The 22,638-nt window shown below is 49.7% G+C and overlaps 1 protein-coding gene across 1 annotated transcript in view; it reads right to left on the bottom strand.

The window, feature by feature from the left end:
- LOC126011672 (metalloprotease TIKI2-like) overlaps window positions 1-1,838 on the bottom strand; it is a 37,644-nt gene extending 35,806 nt beyond the window's left edge. Inside the window, exons 1-2 of the mRNA XM_049775486.1 lie at window positions 1,390-1,838; window positions 704-758 (exon numbers count right to left, since the gene is read on the bottom strand). Of these exons, the coding sequence (XP_049631443.1) occupies window positions 704-758; window positions 1,390-1,838 (504 nt within the window). The remainder of the gene's footprint in view (window positions 1-703; window positions 759-1,389) is intronic.
- Window positions 1,839-22,638: the final 20,800 nt, after the last annotated feature.

Raw genomic sequence — 22,638 nt, 5'->3', positions numbered from 1 at the left:
TCCAATTCATGGGGCTCCAGGGCTCTCGCTTCTCTGCAACTACTTTTTTCCCCCAGTCCTGAATTTTAAGGCTCCACCCCTCTTTCCTTCAGGAAACCACAAGACAGCTATGGAGACAGCTGATTGGAAAGGTAGGCCCAGAAGTGCAGGAGGAGTGACAACTGTGTGGCAAGGACTTCACATGACACTGTAGGTGAGTACGGAATCCACTCTTCTAGGTCCTCATCTATTTAAATTTGCAAAAGACAGGAAACTTGCCAGGAGCAGATCAGGAAAACTGGAGACATTTGGCTCTAGCCAACTGACCAATAGACAATGGAGTGTCCTTAACTCCTGCATAGGCCTCTTGGTGGAGAGAGGATACAGAACGTCCAGAGAGTGGACACAGTAAGCCAGGGGTTGCAGACCCAGGCAATAAAAGGGATCTGTGAGCTTTATCTGGCAACAGGGTCCCAGTCTTTAATGTGTGATTTTAATATTGCTTTATGTCTGCTAAGCCCAATAATCAATCTAAGTGTTTCTATACCAAATTAACCCCTTTACAAATATCACAGTTAAGCACAACTCTGTGAAGCAGATCACTTTTTCACCCCATTTTGCAGATGAGATATGAAGCAGTCAAGCGAGTGAGTGGTTTAAAGTCACACAGCCTCAGAGGAGGCATCAAGAGAGCCTGGATATTTAGCCACTGCCCAGCAGTCACCTCCCCAGTGTCTGCTTCTCTCCTCACATCCCGAAGTCCAGGAGCTGCTCCCACTCTAGAAAAGAAGGGTAACATCAGGCTGGACTCCAGGCCACAACCTGCCCCGTCTCCCACAGTGGAGTAGGTAGGTGTGCTTTTCCAGGGAAAGCTGAAAGGAGCCTAAGGTGGAGCCAGGAGTGGGCAGCAACCCAACATCTGAGTAGAATGCCAGGTGGGGGGGGCAGATCCAGCTTTCCAGTGGCAGCATTGCTGCTTCCCAGGCCACTTGGGGCGCTGCACAGGCCAATTAGTGCCCAGGGGCTGCCATGGGATGTGGGGGAAACTCCTCTCCTGCCGCATCCACGTGTCACAGGGCACACATGTGGCCTCAGGAAAGGACTTGGTTGTCCCGTGGCAGCCAAGGACCTATGGGGGGCCTCGCCTTCCTCCCTCCTCTCAGTGGTACCCGAGTCCCAGCCGCCAGCCCGGGAGGTCAGTAAGCCTGGGAGGCTTCCTCCACCTCCCGGGCCCCCCTTTGAAGGGGATCAGGTTCCCCCACAAACATAATTGAACAAAAATATGAGAGAGAAAAGGTCTTTGTTCTCCCATTTACAGCGTCAGAAAATATGTAACAAATTAGCCGTTTATGAGGTAAGAGAACAGGGTTGAGCGCTGCGGCCGCAGGCAGGGCAGCGGTACAACAGGGCCTTTCAGCACGAGCAAGCGTGGGGGGCAGCCTGCGCCCAAAGACGCCCAACGACGTTTGCTCTGCCCAGGGCTTGCCTGCCTGCAGCAAGGCTGAAACCCACAGATGGGGAAGGCCCCCGAACACCCGAGGCTTGGAGGGGGTGAGGCTGGCAAATGGCAACGTGGGCCAATCTGTTGCCAGGGTGCGTGGGGTGTCCACGAGAGGGAATGGGGTGATGGGGTCTGGCTCCCCCACCTGCCTTCCTGAGCGGCCCTGCAAAGGCTCAGGGCTTGGCTGCCCATCCTGCTGACCTCCCAGAGAAGAGGGGCCTGGAGGTGTTTGGCCCAGGATGTGTCTCTCAAACACCTCTGGATTTTCTTCCTGGGTTTGAGCAAACATTCCAGCGGCAGCTTCACAGGCTGTTGTTAAGGCCAAGGACAGGGATGTGTGTGGCGCCTGTAAGGGCATGGCTGACTAAGCACAGAGGCTGGAGCTCAGCAGAAGAGAGAACACAACTCCCTCCTTGCCTGTTCCCTCACGGCTGGTCCAGAGCAGCAGTGAGGGGTGGAGAACGACGTTTCCAAAGATCCCCTTAGGGCTCTTCCAAACTTGATGAGTCTGAGATTGCCCAGCTGCAGTGCCAATGCCCTTGATGGCCCTTTCACAGGACTATTAGACAGTTGCCCTGGCAGTCTCTGGCTGCGGGCTGACAGCACATGGAGTTGCTCATTATTTGTGTCAATCTGGCATTTTGAGGCCTGTGCCTCCCTGGTCCCCGTATTGCTTTAGGGTGAGGTTTGGTGGGTGTCCCACAGGTATGGGGGTATGGCTTGCCCTGTTGTAGCCTGGGCTCCTTTGGTGCCACGCTGTTACATGATCATGCTATAGTCTGTCCTGTCTTTCCTCACTGGTCACACAGGAGCAGGAGGTACCCAGTAGCCCGAGGTGGGAACAGCAGAGTCTGGTGAGCTCATGGATCTATGACAGTCTAGAGTTAGGCATCCCCGCAAAAAAATGGGGTGCGGGGCTCCAGTATGAATATCCTGAGTGTTTGGCCTGCAGTCACAAACACATCGCTTTCCTGGATCTGATTTTATTTATTTTGATTGGATCTTAACAGTTCTTTACAAGGCTGAAACCGAAGCTGCCTGGGGTCCCCGGGAGACTTGCTAAAACTTCAACTGCACCCAGTTTAAGCAGAGCAACTTGAAAGTCAATCAGCGGCAAGGGACAATTTGCCTCATTATTTCCAGCCCTGGAATTTGGCAGCAGATGGAATTTTGGGCCTGGTGTGGACGTGGCAATGGGAGATGAACACAGCAGGGTCTGTCGCTTTAGCTCTGAAGTGCAGGGTCTGGGGCTGCAAGGGCTGATATTCCCTCTGGGCTGGGTGGTACCAGGAAGGATTCCTGAAGGGGCTGAGGTAGGGGTTTGGGGCAAGAGCAAAACTCTCCGGACCCCCATAGATCCATCCTTTGCGGTCAGAATTTTATGCCTGCCTACGCAGACTGAGACCTTCATGTTACAGAAGAAACGGGGGTAGGAAGAGACTTGGTTGCTTCCCTCCAGGCAGTTGGGAGAGATAAAGGGTCACTTCTCAGGGCTGGAGAGTAGTGCAGTGGGTAGGGCTCCTGCTTTGCAGGCCACCAACCCAGGTTTGGTTCCCGGCACCTCAAATGGGCCCTTAAGCCTGGCCAGGAATGATCCCTTAACATTACTGGGTGTGGCCCATAAACCAAAATGAATAAATAAAGGGGAAATTCTCCAAGTGGGTGTCCAGGGCCTGGCACTCAGGAAGGCTTTCTCTGAGGTCCAGCACAACCCCCTACTTAAAAGAGAAGCTACGCCTCTCTAGTTATTTATTTACTGAACCCTTCCCCACTTTTCACTTCACATACCCCACATTTCCCCCCACTGGAAGGCAAAACCTCCACCTGAACAGGGTCATCAGAGAAGTTAGCTCATTCCTCTCCACCCCCAGCAAAGAAATTTCATTCCACAGCTTTATATCACACAAAAAGGTGAAGCCAGTGGCATCAGATGGGCAATTCCTGGCTGTGTTGGAGCCTGTAGGGAAGCATCAAAAATGCTTAGCAAGGCAGTGACAACAGGGTGGATGAGTTCTTCTTCCCGTTCGTCTTTCTGTTTACCTGACCCTTCCCCCTTTCTCCTTCCTGATTCCCTCACCCTGCAGAAAGAACAATGCCACGAGGATTCAGACTGCACTTACACATACTCTCACTTGGTACCACTTGTATGACCACAAAGATTTCCCTAGAGAGTCACAAATGCAATAGAAACAGGGCTGGGAAGCCCAGACCACCTGCTAAGGACATGGGTAGAGGGAAAAGTGCTGACCTCACTTGGATTCTTGGGCCATGCATCCTATGGTGGGGCCTGTTTCTGCTGCCCTCCTCTTCACCCTGGAGCTGGTCTCCCTCAGCGAGACCCAAAGACAGAGACATCATGTTGAAGGCTCAGTACTAGGACCTGAGAGGTGGACAGGCAGGCAGCTCTCAGAGACTCTCAGCTCCAGGGGGTCATGCCTGTCACGGCCTCACCTGGAAAATGGGTCTAAGAAATCGAGGGGATGATGAAAGAGGAATAGAGGAGCTAGACCCTATTCCAGAATATGGCCTCAGAAACCTAAACTGCAGGCCTGGATCGGATCTCAAGACTGGAAGGATGCCTAGGCTTGGGAGGCAGCCAGAGATGCCCCTGCCGAAGGCACTCGGGGCTGAGCCATGCAATGGCCCAGCTTTGCACCCCTGCAATGGCCAGAGCATCCTCTACACCTGTATCTCTCCAATTCTGGAAAGTGCTGTATCAAACCAGCCTAGGGATAGCATAGAACTAACTATGCTATAATCCCAGATAAGTCACAGGTGCAAGCAGGTGATCCAGAAGATGCCCAATTCAAACAGCAGTGCTAGGTCCTACCTGCAGCCTCATCCCTAGTTCATCCTCAGGCTGTCAGCATCCCTCTTTATAAGCAGATACAGGCATTTGAGGGGGAAAACATCTACATGGGCTGGAACAATGAGGCGGCACTGATTAACTCCCAGCCAACCAGAAAATGTAATTAACCTCACTGCCCAGCGCAGCCCAGCCCTGAGTGACGAGTGCTCCGTCCCTTTCCACACTCAAGCACACACGGTCACACGCCAGTGCAAGCCCACACCCAGTCTCTCAGATACATCTGGACGAAACCCTGTCTCCTTCTAGTCACACACGAACACAGATACACACATGCGTAGGTATTTGCAGTCACACACAGGCATACCCAATAATAGGCACACACACTGAAAAACAGCTACACACAGTGACCCACACTGACTTCACTGATGTGCCTACACACCAGCACACAGCCACACACACCAACAGACATGGACAGACACAGCCATATATGCTCATACCCACACTCATTCCCAACAGACAGTCAGTCAACACGTGTACCTGAGCAGATGCAGATAGTCACATGGCCACACAGTAGAGTCACACACACAGTTCCACAGGCGCACACACACACTAACCAGTTTCAAAGACACAATCTCATAAATGCACTCAAACGGGCACACAATACATGTCACACATAGACCATTGGACACAGACAGCGTGACCTATATACAGTGACAAACTGGCATAGACATCACAGATACGCACACATCCAGGCAAACAGTCACATGCTGACATCTGACACAACCACACACACTGACTCTCCATAAAAGACTCAGGTCATTCCTAGCCCTAGACATAGATTCACACATGTGGCCCAGGGGTTTCCTTCTCAGTCTCAAGGATGAGCTGAAACTGTAAGAAGCTGAACTCAGTGAGTTTCACATTTCAAACTCCTTCTCCTTACCCATGAATAGGGCGCTATTCCTACACCGTCCTAGGGAAGAGAAATCTGAGGCCTGGCTGTTGGCATCTCCTAAAGGGGAAAGCTGAGCCTGGGACATTGTGGTTGGGGTTCCAGCCCTCTTGAGTCTCCAAGGAAGGTCTCACCTGGCCAGACTCTCTAAGGGACATGATGCTGGTCATGCTTCCTGGAATTTGGGGGTTAGAGTGGTAGGCCCCACAGTCTTGCTGTGTCTCACATCCCTTGGCTATGGAGCTTGATGTAGGTAAGTGAACTGAAGTCTGGAGAGGGAGCTGCAAGGGAAGGGAAGCAGCAGGGGAGTTTCTGGTCTGCACAACTCCAGAGACTTCTTGAAGCAAATGTCCCAGGACCAGACGCTCAAATTCACTTTCAAGCAGAAGTAACAAGTGGGGGTCACTGCCTGGGGTGAGGGTGCTGCTGAGGCAGCTCCAGCCCTAGAGCCTGTACTGGTCTCTGCTGGCAAGCATAGGCTTGGACTGGGGAGGGCAGCACTGAGGAGCACCTGACTGGGTTGAAATGCCCCCAGCCCCTCAGCCAACTTGGTCATGTCTTTCCTTTTTTCCTCCAGCTGTGCTGGCTGCCTTCAGAACAGGGTTGTAAGTATTATTCCAGCAGCTCTGTAGAGCTGGTGTCAGGAAGCCCTCTAGCTGTAAGGTCATGGCCACCCCCTGGGCATCCTGCAGTCAGTCCTGAACTGGATCCCTTCAGTCACCCATGCTGTATGGAATGGAACCTGCTCTCGACCCGGCTGCCACTCATTCTAGATAAATAGTTCTCACCTTGCTCCAATTCCCCAGCCCCTTAGGCTGATGAGGGCACATCATCCTGTTAGGGAAAGAACTGTGGCAGAGGTGACTGGACCTTGAAGGTGAGAGGTCAGAGATAGGTGACTGGGATGACTGCATGACCCAGTGGCCCAGTGATCAGGCTATACTTGAGGTGAGGCCGTTAATTGGCACTTTCCCTCACACTCCTATTGTTCTAAAGCCTGGAGCAGTCTGTGAGCTGCTAATCACAGGCAGTTACAGCAGTGGCACATCATAAACAGTCCGTAAAAAGGGCCTGGGAGTTGAATGCACACCACACAGAGCCAGTCAGCACCCCAACACACACACACACACACACACACACACACACACACACGTGCACACACAGACAGGCATGCATACAGATACAGACACACAAAGTCAAAGGAACACACAAGTACAGGCACAGGCCCTGAACAAACAGCTTAAATTTTCTTCTGGTAGGCCTGGGCTCAGAGAAAAGGGGGGAGGTGTTTTCCCAAGATTATATAGTGGGTTGAGATGGGGGTAAGGAATAGATATCTTTGTTTCAAAAACAGTATGAGTAGAGCGGAAGGAATGGAGGCAGGACCCCTTGCCCTACCAATAGTTTCCAAAGTTCTTCCTCACTGGCTTCTCATGAATGTCCCACCAGCAATCTTGAAACTAAAGCCAGTGAGGTCCAGAGAATCACTCCATTGCTTCCTGCAGCTGAAGGCTCTTCTCCACTGAATTCACCCACAGAGCCTCACCCCCTGCCTGTAGGTTCCCCGTTAGTCCTCCTCTCCCTCTAGATGCTGCCTTCTACATGCCCCAGACTGATTCTGAAAAGTCTGATGAGTATCTCTCATCTCCCTCGCCATGTTAATTCCTCATACTGCGAAAAAGTCTCCGGCTGCCCCTCCTGTGACCAATGCCCATCTTCTGTTGGTCCATTCTCTAGGGATGATTTAGTGGGATGATTCCTGAGCTTCTCAGTTCCCCAAGGAAGAAATTTGGGGGTCAGCCTGGTGTGGAGTGTATCCTCAGAAAGGTTCACCTAGATTCATAATGTCCTAGAATCATAATGTCTTTTCAGAATGTATCCCTATAGGCTCAGGAACCCCACTGCATGGACAGTGCAGCGAGAAGGGACGGAGTTGCCAGCATCACTGCTGCCCGCTTTGGGACCAGCTGTTTCTTGTGCTGGTGCACTGGTGAGGGTGAGGTGGTGATTAGGAGTACCTGGGCCTCTTGGTCTGTTAGGGTACCTCTGACCTCAGGTCACAGAACCTAGGGGGCTGGGAACTTATTGTGGTTATGCCTATTTATGGCTCAGTGGCACCAGGGCCAGGGTCTCTTTCTAGATGTTCATTCAGGGTGAGCTCCCTGAAGGTCCCTCTGTCTTCAGCTTGTGTGGGTGTCTCGGCTCTGGAAGAGACCAGATCTAACCTACCGGTAAAGTGAGCCCCAGACTCAGTGACCTCTAGGCTTGAAAGGCAGGAAAATGTGGAAGCCCTCAACAGCCTCTCATGTGAAAAGGCAGAAGGCAGCAGAGCCTGAACTTAAGACGCCTGGGCTAGGGTCCTTCAGCTACAGCAGGTGGTGTCCTTCTGTGCAGCTTTCTGGCCCATGCATGCCCACTCACTTGATGCTGGGTGACATGTTATGGAGGTGATGGGATTGTGGGTGGCTCTCAGCTAATGCCTGCCCCCCTAGCCTGTGATAAAGGTGGGGAGACGAAGCATCCTTAAACAGAGGCTCAGATGTCCAAAGTCTCTCAGAGAGGCCTGTATGGGGCCTCCACAGCTCATATCAGGATAAGGCCTCGTCTTTTAAATCCTTATAAATAGCTCACTTGAAATCTCCAGGCTAGACTCAAGGCAATGCTGCCTGATTTGGTCTCTTGGAGAAAAATTGCAGGATCTCCAGTCACTCAGTACCGCCCCTAATGGAGGGGCTGCTCAGGTTAAAGGGGAGGGTAGGCAGGAAAGTGAAACTTAGCACTTTCATGGCTACAGAGACCTTGCTCTGGGTTTCAGCCTGTACTCCACCTTCTTAGCCACAGCACTCTAACTTGGATCTTCTCATTTACTTCCTAGCTCAGGTCTATATTCCTCTTCCCTGCATCCCACTGCCAGGCCCCCTCTGACTTCTCTCCCTTGTCTCTGTCACCTTCACTTCATTTTTCATAAGGTCTGAGAACCCATCCCAGAATATGCTCTCATGGAACATTAGACAGGGCCTCCAGAAGTGAATTCACAGTTACAACACACTTAAGACATGCTTAAGACATTAACTGCAACAAAAAGTCCTTTGGTGCCACCAACATTCAGGAACAAAGTGAAGCTGTCACCAGTATGGGTGGGGGGGCTCTGCTATCTGTCTTCCATCACTTCCCACCTCATGGCTATATCCAGGCAGAGCCAGGCCCCCATCAGCCTCTGGGCTCTGAGCTCACTGCCTGTTCCTCTCTTTCCCTTGACTTTTGTCCATTTTTAGGAGTGCAGCCTCTCGAGCCTAGGCAGGGGTCCTCTAGGAAACTGGCAATGATTTCATCTTTCTAGCACCTCACTGTCTTCCCCGGATGCTGTCACACACCACAGAACCTCCCAGAGAGTTGCAGCACACCCAGCCTTCTGTACCCTATCCACATTCCCAGTGCAAAGGACACCCTCACACCTGCAATGATCACAGGAAGACAGGGAAGTCTGCAGGGGCAGAGACTGTGCCCTTGGAAGACCACCAGGAATGGGGTCCAGGGCTGTCTACACTGCAGGCCTTGGCTTTGATGCCTGGACTTGAAGCGACTGAGCACACTCACGGGAGGGAGGCCGCCCTCTGCTGGCAGGCAGGAGCTGGCTTCTGGGGGCAACCTTGCCTCAAATCTCCACTCTTCTTGGTTTCCCTCCTCATCTCAGTGTCAGGACCCCACTTTGCAGGACTCTGAGGAGTACATGAGGTGACAGTGCTGAGATGACAGACTTGCTGGAGATGAATCAGAGGTGCCTGACAAGCACGAAGAAGCTCTAGTGCGTCTGACAGTGGCCAGTTTGTGGTCAGTCAGGAGACTTGTTATCTCTCCTCGGATTTTCTTTCCAGGAAACGGCCAGCCCAGCCCGCCTACGTTATTGTTGGCACCAAGAGCCACGTGCGAGAGAAAAAGAATCTTTAAGAGAGACTCTCTGGGGGACACTAGTATTTTTAAAGGTTTTGTGGGTTATGAAGCAAATCTCTGTTCTCTGTATTATATATCTCGGCTGAGACTGAAGAATGTTTGCAGAGTCTTTGGTGACACTGAGCAGTAACCAGGAGAGGGGAGGGTGAGAGTGTGTGTGTGTGTGTGTGTGTGTGTGTGTGTGTGTGTGTGTGTGTGTGTGTGTGTGTGAGAGAGAGAGAGAGAGAGAGAGAGTGTGTGAGAGAGTGTGTGAGAGAGTGTGTGAGAGTGAGAGAGACACACACAGAGACAGAGAGACAGAGAGGAGAGAAACAGAGATCAGAAAGACAGAGACAGAGAGACAAGAGATAGAGACAAAGAGACAAGAGACAGAGAAGAGATTTATTTACAGAGATGTTTGTTCAGAGAGAGGCAGGGGCCTTCTTGGACCATGAGGTCCTGATCCTGCCCTGGGTCAAGCCAGACCACCTGCCTCACCTAGGAAAAGAGTGATGGAAGAGCAGTGGCCTTTAGTCTTCATAGCTGGGGGTGCAGTGTTCCCCATTCATTGTCTGCAGAGGGACAGTTACTGGGTTTTATAGCAATAGCCTATGAGAGGCTTGGCCTGGTGGGAAAGCAGAATTATTCATGGAGCCAACCCAGGCTCGGGAAAAATGCAGGGCTGCCTGGAGTTGAAAAGGTCAGTATGAATAATAAAAACAGACTTTCTGGGGAGCCGGCAAGGATTGAAAATACACACAGTGTGGCACAGCGGGCAGCCTTGTGTATCTGAGGCGTGTGTGCAAACCTCAGGGCTGGAGATGGCTGACAGCAGCCAGAAAGCCGGCTGGAGGCCTCACTCTCATGGAGTGTGACGGTCGACTTCTGAGTATGCCTGTGTCGTTCTTCTCCTCTTGCCCCAGCAAGGAGAGGGGACAAGAGGGTCTTTGGCAGTTTCACAGCTGGGAAGTGCCAGTACTGAAGGCTCCCAGGTCCAGACCCATGGCAAGTATGGGGTGAGTGAGGTGACTTTGGGCATAAGGGTCCTGCCCTTCTGCTTGTGGGTTGCTTCCCACCTCCACCCCTGGAGATAGTTGGGAACCTGCCTGGAACATTCAGCTGTTCCACATATGGGGGTGCTTTTTCCTTAGGGTCCGTCATTGTCTATTCTCTGCCTGCATTCTGGGACACTGTTCAGGACACTGAAATTCACTGCCACCCTCCATGGGTAGGGGGGCCAAGAGTTAAGCATGCTTGTCGCTGGAGACCATATTTTCTAAGGAGTCATAGCTACTCATCCAGGGCAGGGGCTTAGAGCCCCAAGCAGGGATGGGGCTGGAGCAGTGATCAGAACCCCAGTCCCAGGCCAGCCAGATTTAGTGAGTGTAACTGTGGCTGAGGAGGAGACACATGACTGCTTAGAACCCTGGATCCCTGCCTATGAGATGGGGCTCACAGCACTTTCTGTTTTGTGGGGGAGGATTTGGTGTGGCCATACCCAGATGTGCTCTGTGCTCAGGTGGTGCTTGGAGGGCCATGTGGTGCCAGGCTAGAAATGGGGTGGGCTGCATGCAAGGCTACTCCAGTCCAATTTTCTCCACAGTTGAACCAATAAGTGAGTGTTAGAAATGACTAGTATGTGGAGACCATGTGGAAACTGTTAATCATGGTCCTTCTTTTCACTCTCCCCTTCACAGCTTATCGTACAAACTGAGCCTTCATGTTGTAGGTTGGAGTGAGACACAGTCCTGACACCCCAGTGAATCCCTGGAAGTGAGACAATTTCACCAAGGTGGCAGAGATGCCTGCCATCTGCTCGGGTGAAATTGAAACTAGGGTTCCCATGTCCTTGCTATGTACAGCATGATGGGGGAGTCACTATTTGGGGATATATGTAAGGGATAGTGGGTGACGGGGAACTGTTGGTACCCCGGTGAGGAGACTTTCAGACTGCTTGGAGAAGACTGAGAGACTTTAGGATTCCTTGAAACAAAGTCCTAGGTGTCACAGTCAGCGACAAAGGATCTCTTAGTCCTCTCCTTAGATTTGCAAGTTCAAGACCATAGATCAAGACCATATAAACCAGGTTCTCATGGCATTTATGAGAAGCAGAACAACTCACCAGGTGTGGCTTGCTGGAGATGAATCAGGGAGCTACTGCAGATGTTCTATGTGAAGTGGAGAGAAGAAAGGCAGACACCTCAAACAAGCTGGGGAGTGCTACCACCATCTTCTTTACCTACCTCAGTAGCCAGGGAAATGCCTCAAAGGATCAGGACTGATGAAGTCTGTTGGGAGTCCCCTTGTGGAATTCATATCCTATCAGCTCTACTCGGCAGTGGTGGTGGTGGGGGAGACAAATGTGACAGTGCGGGGACAAATCCCTATACCCTGACTTCTCAGACTGTCATAGAATTCAGACACTGACTTCTGGGGACAGGGGTCACACATGTGGTGTTCAGGAATTACTCCTGGCTCTGTACTCAGGGGGACTTTATGGGATGCTGAGGATCAAAACTGAGTTGGCTATGTGTAAAGCAAGTACTACACCCATAGTATCATTGCTCTGGCATCAAACATTATTTTGGGGGGGGCATTCAGAGGTTACTCCTGACTCTGTATTCAGATATTTCTCAGGCTCAGGGAACCAAATGGGATGCTAGAGATCAATCTTGGGTAGGCCATGTGCAAGGCAAGCGCCCTACCTGCTGTGCTATCTTTCACTTAAGCCCCTCAAACATTAATTTTTAATCCACACTGCCAGGACCTCCCTCAGCTGGCTGAGAGAAGTAGAACTTTGAATTCACTAAACACAGATGCTTTTGAGAGGGTTGATGGTGGGAGTTGGCAGCAGTGAGGGCCTTAGATAAGCAAGAGTCCTGCTCTGAGTCTGGCTTCACTTGGTCTTAGCTCAGGTCCACAGAAGAAAGAAACTCTCAGAGATGAGGATAAGATCATGCTTTGTCTCAGCTCCTATAAAGTCTCAGGTGCTACTTGGCTGGAGGTCAAAAGGCAGTGTCCAGAAAAGAGACTGAAAATGAAAATCTAAAAGCAAAATGCTCAAATGGAGCAGTGACATTAAACCCCAATCCCCTACCCCCGCAGAAGCAGGCCAGCACCAGAGCTGTGGTGGGCTTCCGTTCCAGAACTCTCAGCAAAGCGACTGTCAGGTGACAGAAGAGACTGGAACTGGAGTTAGTTCCTTTTCTCTTAGCAATCCCAGCAACACGAATTCTCACCTTCCCAGATATTATTTACCCAAGTTTCTGCTGCCTTTGATCTCCTTCTATGACCCATAGCCAATGGATCACCAAGCCTTTTGGCACCCAGTAGGCCTCTGTGCCCTGCCTCTAGGTACCTTTAGGCGCCTTTAGGTGAATAGGCATCATCAATTGTGGTGTAAAGACTTCTCCCAAATTCTTTCTTTCATAGAAGCAGTGCACACACTGAGAAAAATAGTCAGAACTAACATTTTCAGAATTTTGGGTATTAAGCGAAGGGTTACAGCAATCCAGGGAGCTTTTTATCCAAGAAAAACATTAAGAATTCAGTAAGTAAATTCAATAAGAATTGCAAAATTTGCCACATTTTAAGGCATAGTCTTCTCTCAACCCCTCAACTCCAGTCCTTTGGCAGTAACCTTTAAAACCAACACCTACAACCACAATCTAAATCAACAGTCTGGCAGCCTTTGAAGGTGCCATGAGGAACCTTTCAAATCTCATTCCCTAAGTTCATCTTCTGACCTGCTGGGATTTGGGGGCAGAACCCACTTTCAAAGCTGTCTTTACTTAATCAAACTTGGGGTTAGCCGGGTGCTAATAGCCTCTTCCCCAGGGGCGTTTGCTAAAAGACAATGGGAGGCAATTGTTTAACATCAAAGCAGCAGGAGGCTGTGGCTAGCAGCTGGAACAAACAATAGATCATTAGCTGACCACTAAGCAAACTGCAGAGATTTCCTTGGTCACACAGCCTAAATAGCACAAACAGAACTGGTCACTGAACTGCTTGGAGAATCATTAAGCACAGGAATAATACCATACGGCATCAATATACCCTGGGATGGAAAGAGAACCGTATTTTCCAATTTGCTGCAATATAATATTTTAAATATCTGATTTCCAACAAAAAGTTGTGTTACATGTAAAGAAACACGAGCGTATAGCCCTTAAATAGGAAAAACAAACCACTCTACTATAAGCGTCCCTAAGGATGTCCAGAGTAGCACTTACTAGTGGGCAAAGCCTTTGAATAATCTTTTTTATTGTTGTTCTTGTTCTTGTTGACCAGGTGACTAAGGCCAGTCTGTCTATAGTTTGAAGAGTTTAAGTCACAACCAATGGTGTTTGGAGTCTCAGAGTGCAGAGGATGAAACATGGGCCTCATACATGCAAGGTATATGCTCTACCACTTGAACCATCTTTTTAGGAATGCGTTTGGGAAAAAAAAACATGTTAAGAAAATAAAGGAGAATAAGGGAGTAATGTCTCATCAAAGACATTACTAAACATAGTATAAAGATCTAGGTATAATTTTTCTTAAGGAACCAAGTAGAATTTTCAAATTGTGCACTTGAAAGGCACAGAGGACGGGACAAATTTGAAGTGGCTCACAGAAGATCTGAGGATGCAGAAGAATCTGCAGACTGGAAGGTAAGTCAAGTGATATGATTTGATCTGAGGAAAAGAGATGAAAGAATAAACAAAAATAAATGGTGTATCAATTTATGCAGAAAGAGGCCTAGAAGAGAGGAGTTAGAGAAGGAAGTAGAAACAGTGTTGAAAGAAATAATACTTGAAAACTTAGCAAATTTGATCGACAATAGCCAAGAAGCTCAGGAGACTCCATGTACGGCAGATTCTAAAAGACTCACCCCTAAACATGTTATAATCTAACAGATAACAGAGATAAAGCAGCAAGCGAGAAAAGCTCATCATATTTCTAAAAAAAAAAAAAAAAGTAATAGCAAATGTTCATCAGAAATCATCAATGCCAGAAGCATTCCGGACACAATCAATATACTAAAAAAAAAAATAAGATCAGTGAAGAGTTTTTATATCCAACAAAGTTATTTTCCAAATCAAGAAGGGGGAAATGCACATTTTTTTTTTATTTTGGGGTACACCCGGTAATATTCAGCCTCGAGGGTGGGTTCTGCCCCAAATCCCAGCAGGTCAGAAAACGAAGTTGGGGAATGATTTAGATTGTGGTTGTAGGCGTTGGTTTTAAAAGTTTCTGCTGAAGGGCTGAAGTTAAGGGATTGAGAAAAGACTGTGTCTTAAAATGCGGCAAATTTTGCAATTCTTACTGAATTTACTTACTAAATTCTTACTGTTTTTCTTGGATAAAAAGCTCCCTGGATTGCTGTAACCCTTTGCATAATACCCAGAATTCTGAAAATGTTGGTTCTGACTACTTTTCCCAGTGTGTGCACTGCTTCTATGAAATAAAGAATTTGGGGGAAGTCTTTACACCACAATCTATGATGCCCTTTTCACCTAAAGGCACTGTCACCTTGAGGCAGTGGCTATGTGCTGAGGCACCTGGCTATGTGCTCAGAAATTGCTTCTAGCTCATGGGACCATATAGGATGCCAGGGATTGAACCGAAGTCTGTCCTGGGTCAGCAGTGTGCTAGATAAATGCCCTACCGCTGCGCTATTGCTCTGGCCCCAGAAATGAATATATTCTGAAATAAATCAAAGCTAAGAAAAGTTGCTGCCAATAGATTTGTTCAATACAAAACATTAAATGGAATCTTCCGGCTGAAATGAAAGAGCTTTAAGAATAACTTGAATTCACTAACAGAAATAGAACAATGGCAAAGGGCTATATGTATATAAATGATAACAGAAAGGAGCCGGGGCATGGTGCAAGTAGTAAGGCATCTGCCTTGCCAGCGCTAGCCTAGGACGGAGATCCCCCGGGTCCCATATGGTCCCCTAAGCCAGGAGCTGTTTCTGAGCTCATAGCCAGGAGTTATCCCTGAGCGTCACCGGGTGTGGCCCAAAAACCAAAAAGAAAAGAAAGATAATTTAGCAATTCTGCTTTTCTACCATATGATTTACAAACTACATAAAGTAATAATAAACCTGTGTTGATGGACTTTCATCATATATAAGGGCATAATTTATAAAACAGTGTAGCCCAAAGCAGGTGAAGAAGGAAAGATGCTATAGAGAAACAAAGTCACCTATATTAGTGTGATTAACTTGATGTTTTTGTTTTTATTTTTATTTTTATTACTTTGAATTAAAAACTTGGGGCCTAGAAAGTGGTACTTAGGGGATCAAGGGGCTCTTTCCAATGGTACTTAGAGGATAAGGCTGGCAGGTCAATGCTAGGGATGAAGAATGCAATGATGCTCGTCGAGCCCTGCAGTGACACTGGGGCCACACCTGGTGGTATTTAGAGGCCTCCAGGATTGCTCTTGGTGGTGCTAGGGAGACCATGTCGTACCAAGATCAAATCCAAACTGCAGTCCCATCTCCCTTAAACTGATATAAACCTAACTTAATTGTGAGACATTAAGATGTTAATAGTAATTCATAATTCCCAGAGAATCACTGATAAACCAGGTTATAATACAAGTAATTACTAAACTGGGATTGGCAACAGCTGTCATTTCCTTGTCATTTGGTTGAGAGACCCAGGCAGCTACTTCTCACTTCTGAGTCTTGGTCTCCTCTTCAATCTGATGGCGGTGACTACTTTGCCACAAGAAGTGCTACACATGTGGGGAAGAGGCTAGGCCCTACCCTGATGGCCTTGCTGTGCATCTTGCTCCTCAGCTTTCTTAGCTATGCCACTGGGTCACAAAGAACCCTACTGCCTCCCCCTCGTCTGTCCAGCAGGGAAACAGAGGTTCAGGTGGAATTAAACAGGACATGGGGTGCTGTCCCTCCTCAGCGCAGCACCCTGCATATGGCAGGTGTCGGAGAGCCATAAATGATTATTCTACATAGCAGGTAGGGATGCCTTTCATCAACTCTGCTCTTAGAGATGCTTAGAGACCTGAAGATGGGAGTTTCTGACACCGAACTGAAATGTGCTGTTCCTTTTGTCTTCTAGACTATAGATGCTGGGGAAGCTCACCCAACAAACCAACGCTGGAACCAGGACACAGACAGTGACTCTAGGGCTCTATCTCACTCCCTGCTGGGCCTGGGAGTGCACCGCCAGCTTGCTGTACTATGAACCCTTAGAAGGAAAAGCCATGACCTCCACACCCAGAGGGTGCAGACATGCGTTTTTCCCACATGAGGACATGTTGCTGGGAATAAATTCCTGGCCCTGAAAAGTATTTGGGACGCAAAGGCAACCAGGCCTATTTAAAATCTCTTAAAGGGACCACAACACCCTCCCCTCCTTCATAGCTGACCTTCCCCCTTCAACGCCTCCCCAACTGTACCCAAAAGGAAGGAAGGAGCACAACACCTGGCTGAAGGTATCATGTATATAGGACAAGTGGGGAGGCTGATGTTGGAAGCACACCCAGAGGGCAATGACAGACCAGGGCAAATGGGCAGAGATGAGCCTTCATGCTACTGACTAGGGGCCAGACTTCTTCCAAGCACTGCTCAAGGCTTTCTTACTCTCCTCACAGTAGCACTATAAACCAACCCTCAGGGATCTCATGGGGAAATGTAAGGCTCTGGGAGGCTAAAGACATGCACAAGTCCAGGAGGGTGGTGTGGGGTGGGATGGGCTCTGAGCAGTGGAAGGGCAAAGGGCACACTTCGGGGAGGAGCCTTTCCAAAACCTTTCACAGCAGGACTGTGCCCAGAGCAGGTTTGGAGAGCAACAGCAGGGCAGTACTTTTGCAAAATGGGGGATTGATTTCCAGGGTGGGGCTGAGATTTGGGAAAATACTTAGACCAGTGAGCATGCCAGGAAGAGCAGTGTGGGCGCAGGTGCAGCCTGTGCTGGGTGTAGCCTTGTCCTTTCTTCCTTCTAGGGATGCTGGTTTCCCCTAGGTACACCTGGGTACACCTCCATGCTGCTTCTGAACCTGCCTCATCTTTCTAGGGATCGCATTCCCAGTAACCCAGAAACGTCTCAGAGAGCAAGTGTGTGCAAGTTGGCCTACTTGGACTGACGGAGCTGAGGCTTCAAATCCCCTAATGAGATTTTTTTCCAGAGAAGGATGGAACATAGCACCTCTAGGGGCCAGTGGAGGAATCTGCGCTCCTCAGTAAAGGGCATGCCACTCATCTCAGGAGTATTGCTGATCTCCAAGACTTCCAGTGCCGGCAGCTTGCTGCTGTTCTTGGGCATCATGCAGACTTTTGAGTACAGCTCTCTCCTGAGAATGTTGAACAGTGGTGAGTCGGCTTAGATACATTCCCCATGACTGGGAAGTGCTAGTTTTTGCCTTTGGTGAAATTTTTAAAGAGATGTCGGATAAGTCACAAACTGGTGCTGGATGGGGCGCAAACATCACCTGGGACAGCCCCACAACTAAGAGATAGAAAAGATCCAGAGTGCAGAGAAATCACAGGGTCACATGGATGGTTCTGCATGCTGGGACCCTCACCAGCCCTGGAGTGACCAAAGTTATGGGAGGAGACAAGGAAAGAGATGAAGGATTTTCTCCATCAGTAGAGCTTAGGAACCCCAAAAGAAAATTGGATGTATGTGTCCACAAGGGTTATAGCTTAAGTAGACTGGACGCCTTTTTGTGGGTCTCTGATTCTCTCTCCAAGTGTGCTGGGGTGGGCCTATTTGAATACTAAGTAGAAATCTCCATGCTCTGCTGGAGAGGTGCAGCCCCTGGACTGGCTAGAAGCTCTGCCCACAGGCTGGGGTGAGGTAAGTGAGATTATGGCTGCAAAGAACTCTGATGACAGGCGGGCTTCACAGTGCCCCAGGTGTTGCCCCAGAGGCCACAAATTCACTAGAATCTATTTGCAAAGAGCCTGCTGTGGAAGGGCATAGGCTCTGAGTAATAGACAGCCAAATGCTGTGGCCAACAGCCACACACAGAAACACACAACATTGGAAGACCCTCAACCCTACATTTCAGATGCTAGGAGTTTGGTTTCTCTCATTCCAATGTTTGCTTGCTTCCACACTCACATGCACATGCTTATATACACATAAATACACATGCATTTGCCACCCCCCACACCCATATATACATGTCACATGCAATGCACTCACACATGTGGACATGTACTGTCATGTACACACTCATACCTACTCATGTTTTTTCACATACATGTGCCTATGCATAAATGTTCATACACTAATGATACAGGTGTACATATCCATACATTCATTCACACCTAACTAGTTTCTTATATCAATAGAATCAGCCTCTTAAATGTCCTAGAATACTGTCATCTCTTTCCTAAGATGACTTGGTCTCAAACCGTCATCCTCCACTTGGATGGCAGCTCCTTGCTGGATACCTAGAGTTCAGTTGCTGTCTACAGACTGAGGGAGTTTTGTGAAATGCAAACCACAGCCCTGGGGATCACAGCTGGAGCAGACTGTCTGCCTCTTAGCATGGCAGAATGGAAGGACATATGCTGACTATCTGTGGCTCCTCCATCTCTGAGACTGCCCAGACATTAAGCAGGTCCTGTGTACCTGGTGGCATGAAGGTGAGATACAGAGCTGACCTGAGAATGCAGAGCACAGCGCCTGAGGCTCTGTGCAGGGCTGAGTCTGTAGCTATCACTGTGGCCTTAGGATGCAGCTCCAGAACAGATCATAGTCTGAGTTGGCAAAGAAAATGAGCTGAGGATCTTGTTAGTGTCTCATCCGGATGGCAGAGGTCACAGGGACAGAATGTGACAGGAGAGCATGCAAGCAGTCCCGTTTCAGAGCGGTGCAAAGTGAGGCTCAGATATTTCAATGGCGAGTTGTATTTCCAGAGTTTATCCTTAAAGCAAGTGGTCATGTGCTTCCACAAGGAGACCGAGAAGGTGGGAAAGAAGCGATGGGGCCCTGATCCTGCTGGCCTGTCAGTCACCATGTGATGTGTTATAGTGATGGGTGTTGGACACTGAGCCCTTTCACCTTCTTCATCTTACTCAATAGGTTCTGAACAGGACCTGTGAGGGGAGGTGAGAGGACTCCCCCTCCAACCTCCCACTCCACCCCTCATTTTCAGAAGCAGACACAGAAGCTCTAGCATTTGAGTTTTATATTCAAGTCCATGTCAGTGGTGTTATAAATGGTCAAGCCAGGAATCAAACCACATCCCCTGAGTCCAACCTTCTTCCTTTGCTCAGATACTCCACAACCCCACTTTTCAGCCCTCCCTAAAACAAGAAGGGTTCTGAAGCAGATCCCAGACTCGGTCCCCAGCTTCCCCGGCTCTGGTTTGGAACAGAACTTGGCAGACCCACTGGGATTAATTAATTACAGGCCTATCTCCAGGGTGGCCTCGCTGGCTATCAGGGCAGCCGCGTACCTGTTGATTGCATAATCCATAAATACATTTGACATCTTTAATTGGAATCAGGTCCCCCCAAGCCCTGCCCACAAGCCCACGAATTGAGTTATGAGCTTCAAAGTCCCTGTTGGCAGCCCCACGCTTCTGCCTGAATCTGGGCCCAGGGAGGAGGAATCAACTTGGGGCTCCATGACATTTCTCAGAGATTAGGAAGCAGAGACAAGCATCCTTGTTCAAGGGTCCGGAAGGGGAGCTCAGTCAAGCAGCAGATCCTTCCCCACCCACAGTCTCATCGCCTCAAGTCCAGAGAGCCTGTCTGTGCTGCTCTGATAAACAGCCACACTGGGTGTGAGCTGGGGCTCTGGGCCCTCTTGCTGGAACCTGTCCAGGCCTTCTGACCACCTCATATCCCAAGATGGGCTAGCCTCTCCGCAGCCTCCCACACCACTCAGATGCCATGGCCACCCACCTAGAAGGCCCATTCACTCAGATTCTATAGGAGCACCCAACTAGAGTCAGGATCCCGGAGCTAACACCTACGTGGGGATGACCCCTCAAAGCAACTCAGCCCACCCAGTCTCCAGCATGTCCATTCTCCTGATCACTCCCATCACTGGGCTCAACTCCTCCCTGCCTCTCTGAGGACTGCAGGGATGGTGAAGCTGGGCCTGCCCAGGCGGATGGGGGACACAGTCTCCACTTGAAGAAAAGAGAAGGGAGGTCCTTCAAGCTGATCTTCTAGGGCACATCCTCTGGTAGTTCCCTGGAGGTTGAGACACTGATCAAGAAGCTGTGTGACAGGGTTTGAAAAGCTGGTGCAGGTATATAAGATCTGTGGCCAGGAGCTCCCTTATCCAGACCTTTCCCCATCAGGTCTCACCCATGCAAGGGCAGTGTTGGGATAAAAGTCAGAGGACTTTGGTCAATTTCTAGCCTCACAAAAACCCCAGGGGCTTACTGGATTTGACTGTTTGGGTAGCTCAGTCAAAGAGACCTACATTCTATCTAGATTCTGATCTCCTTTCCTAGCACATCTATGACACTGACTTGTCTTTTTCACTCTTCCTGGTCTTCCAGAATGGCTGTGACTTCTGTCCTTGAGGGAGATGAGTGCTACAGATCCCATGCTTAGCAGCAGAGGTGAGAAGGTGTGGAGGCCCAGCTCCAGGAAAGCAAAAGTGGATCCCGTGACCAGCTCAACTGAATCCCAACAGGGCCAGAGAGCTACTGTACCACCTGGGCTCATGCTTCACTCTGAGCCTCACTGTCCTCTCCACCCTGATCTTCCATAACAGGGATGCAACGTTTGTAGGGACATTCACTGCACTCAGAAATGACAGGTGCTGGGCTGGGGCAGAAACCAAACTCACTTCGGTAGGAGAGAGCTCCATGGGAGGAGATAGGCCGAAAGCGTATGCAGACTGTCGGCTGCAAGGTAAGTCATGTGGAGGTTGCACTTCGCTGAGAAGGGGCCTCTGAGTCACAGTCTGAATGGAGCTTGAGGACAACATTGCAGAGAGCTAAACAATATTCTAAATAGAAGCCCACAGCATGGTGTCGGAGTATTGCTGCCTGTCTAAGGAAAAGCCAGGAGGACAGGGTGATTAAAGCTCAGAGTAAAGGGGTGAGAGTGGGCAGTGTTATCTGGTAGGTTCAAAGGGACCTCAGGCCTCCAGGAAGACATTGGCTCTTTTCAGGGTGAGGGAAGCCATGTGGAGTGTAGACCCAGTGGCCCTGAGAACTGCTGGCATTCTAGAAGTTCACCTGCTTGCTGCATGAAGGAAGGCAGGCATGGCCAGAGTTGGATCCAAAGGGGCCTCAGCAGAAATGGGAATGGACATCTGAGGGCCAGGGAAGTGAAGGAGAAACAGGGAGCAACCTAAGTCCTGTGTCCACCTGCAGAGTTGGACAGTGTGAGAGGCTCCAGGAAGCCTTTTCTCAAGAGGATGGTGGGGGAGAATGAGAAGGGGACAAGTGTCTGGAGCTGGGCCTAAGAGACCACACCATGGAAAAGTGAGGTGGCAAGTGAGACACAGGGCAAGGAAGGAGAAAATGCTGGTATGTAGGGAGCAAAAGTTCTGTGCTTGCAAGGACAGGGCCTCAGGCGGGAGGCTTGAGATTCAGGTTGGAGCACTTTGAGGAGAGGTTGGTCTAATGGGGCCTAGTGAGAAGAGGGACCCCTGTACCAGCCTCTGATACCCAAGATGCAGATTCTGAAGAACTTTTGCTGCTGACACAATGGCCAAGGTGACTGACTCACTCTATATGCCCCAACCTCTGGTCTGGGACCCACAAAGAAATTCTGCTAGAAGCCTCTGCAGCCCCCAAAGACTCTGTGGATGTCTCTGAGACTCATTGGAAAGGGCGGGAGCTCAGAAGCAGATCATTTCATCTGAGTGCACTGTTTGCTCAGAGGGTGCAACGAGCAGTTAATGACACCAGTAAATCATGTCACCATCCTCTCGGCCGCAGAGCGCTAACAGTGGCCTGACCACACTGGGAAGGGTGGCAGGAGCCTCTGAGTGCTAGTTAAGAGGTTTTACAGGCCACTCTTGAATGAGGCTCTTTTTCTAAGAGTCCACACCCTCCTGTTCAGTAGTGGGGTGGGAAAGGAGTTCTTGAGGACACCTGACACAAGGCCCAGAAGACAGGGGCTGTCTAGGCTGGCCCAGCAAGAGGTGGGAGAAGACTATCCTTCATGACCTTTGTTCTGCTACTGTGCAGTGTTGGTCCTGCTGCCAAGATGCTGCCCAACCCAGCATCACCTCCCACTTCCAAATCCAGATTATCCAGCATGGTGCTGCCTGCACAGAACTTGGAGGCAGGGTCCATACTCTGCAGAACGAGCTAAGGTTTTGCAAGAGGCCCATGTACAAGCGATGTGAGGCCCGAGGAGGGGCTGATGGATTCTGGAACATCTGTTCCCACGGCCCTGCTCGGATAAGATTTCCAGGGCAGGGTTCGCGTGTAAAGGAATTCCAGGCTGGGGAAGCCACATGAGCAAAGGCCCAGACGCTGGGTGAATTCCATAGTGAAACTCTGGCGGAAACTTAGACCCCTTGT

This window comes from Suncus etruscus, chromosome 6 (genome assembly GCF_024139225.1).
Source record: "Suncus etruscus isolate mSunEtr1 chromosome 6, mSunEtr1.pri.cur, whole genome shotgun sequence".
NCBI lineage: Eukaryota > Metazoa > Chordata > Mammalia > Eulipotyphla > Soricidae > Suncus > Suncus etruscus.
Note: the sequence above shows the minus strand (reverse complement) of the source record. Positions and strands in the feature narration are given on the sequence as shown.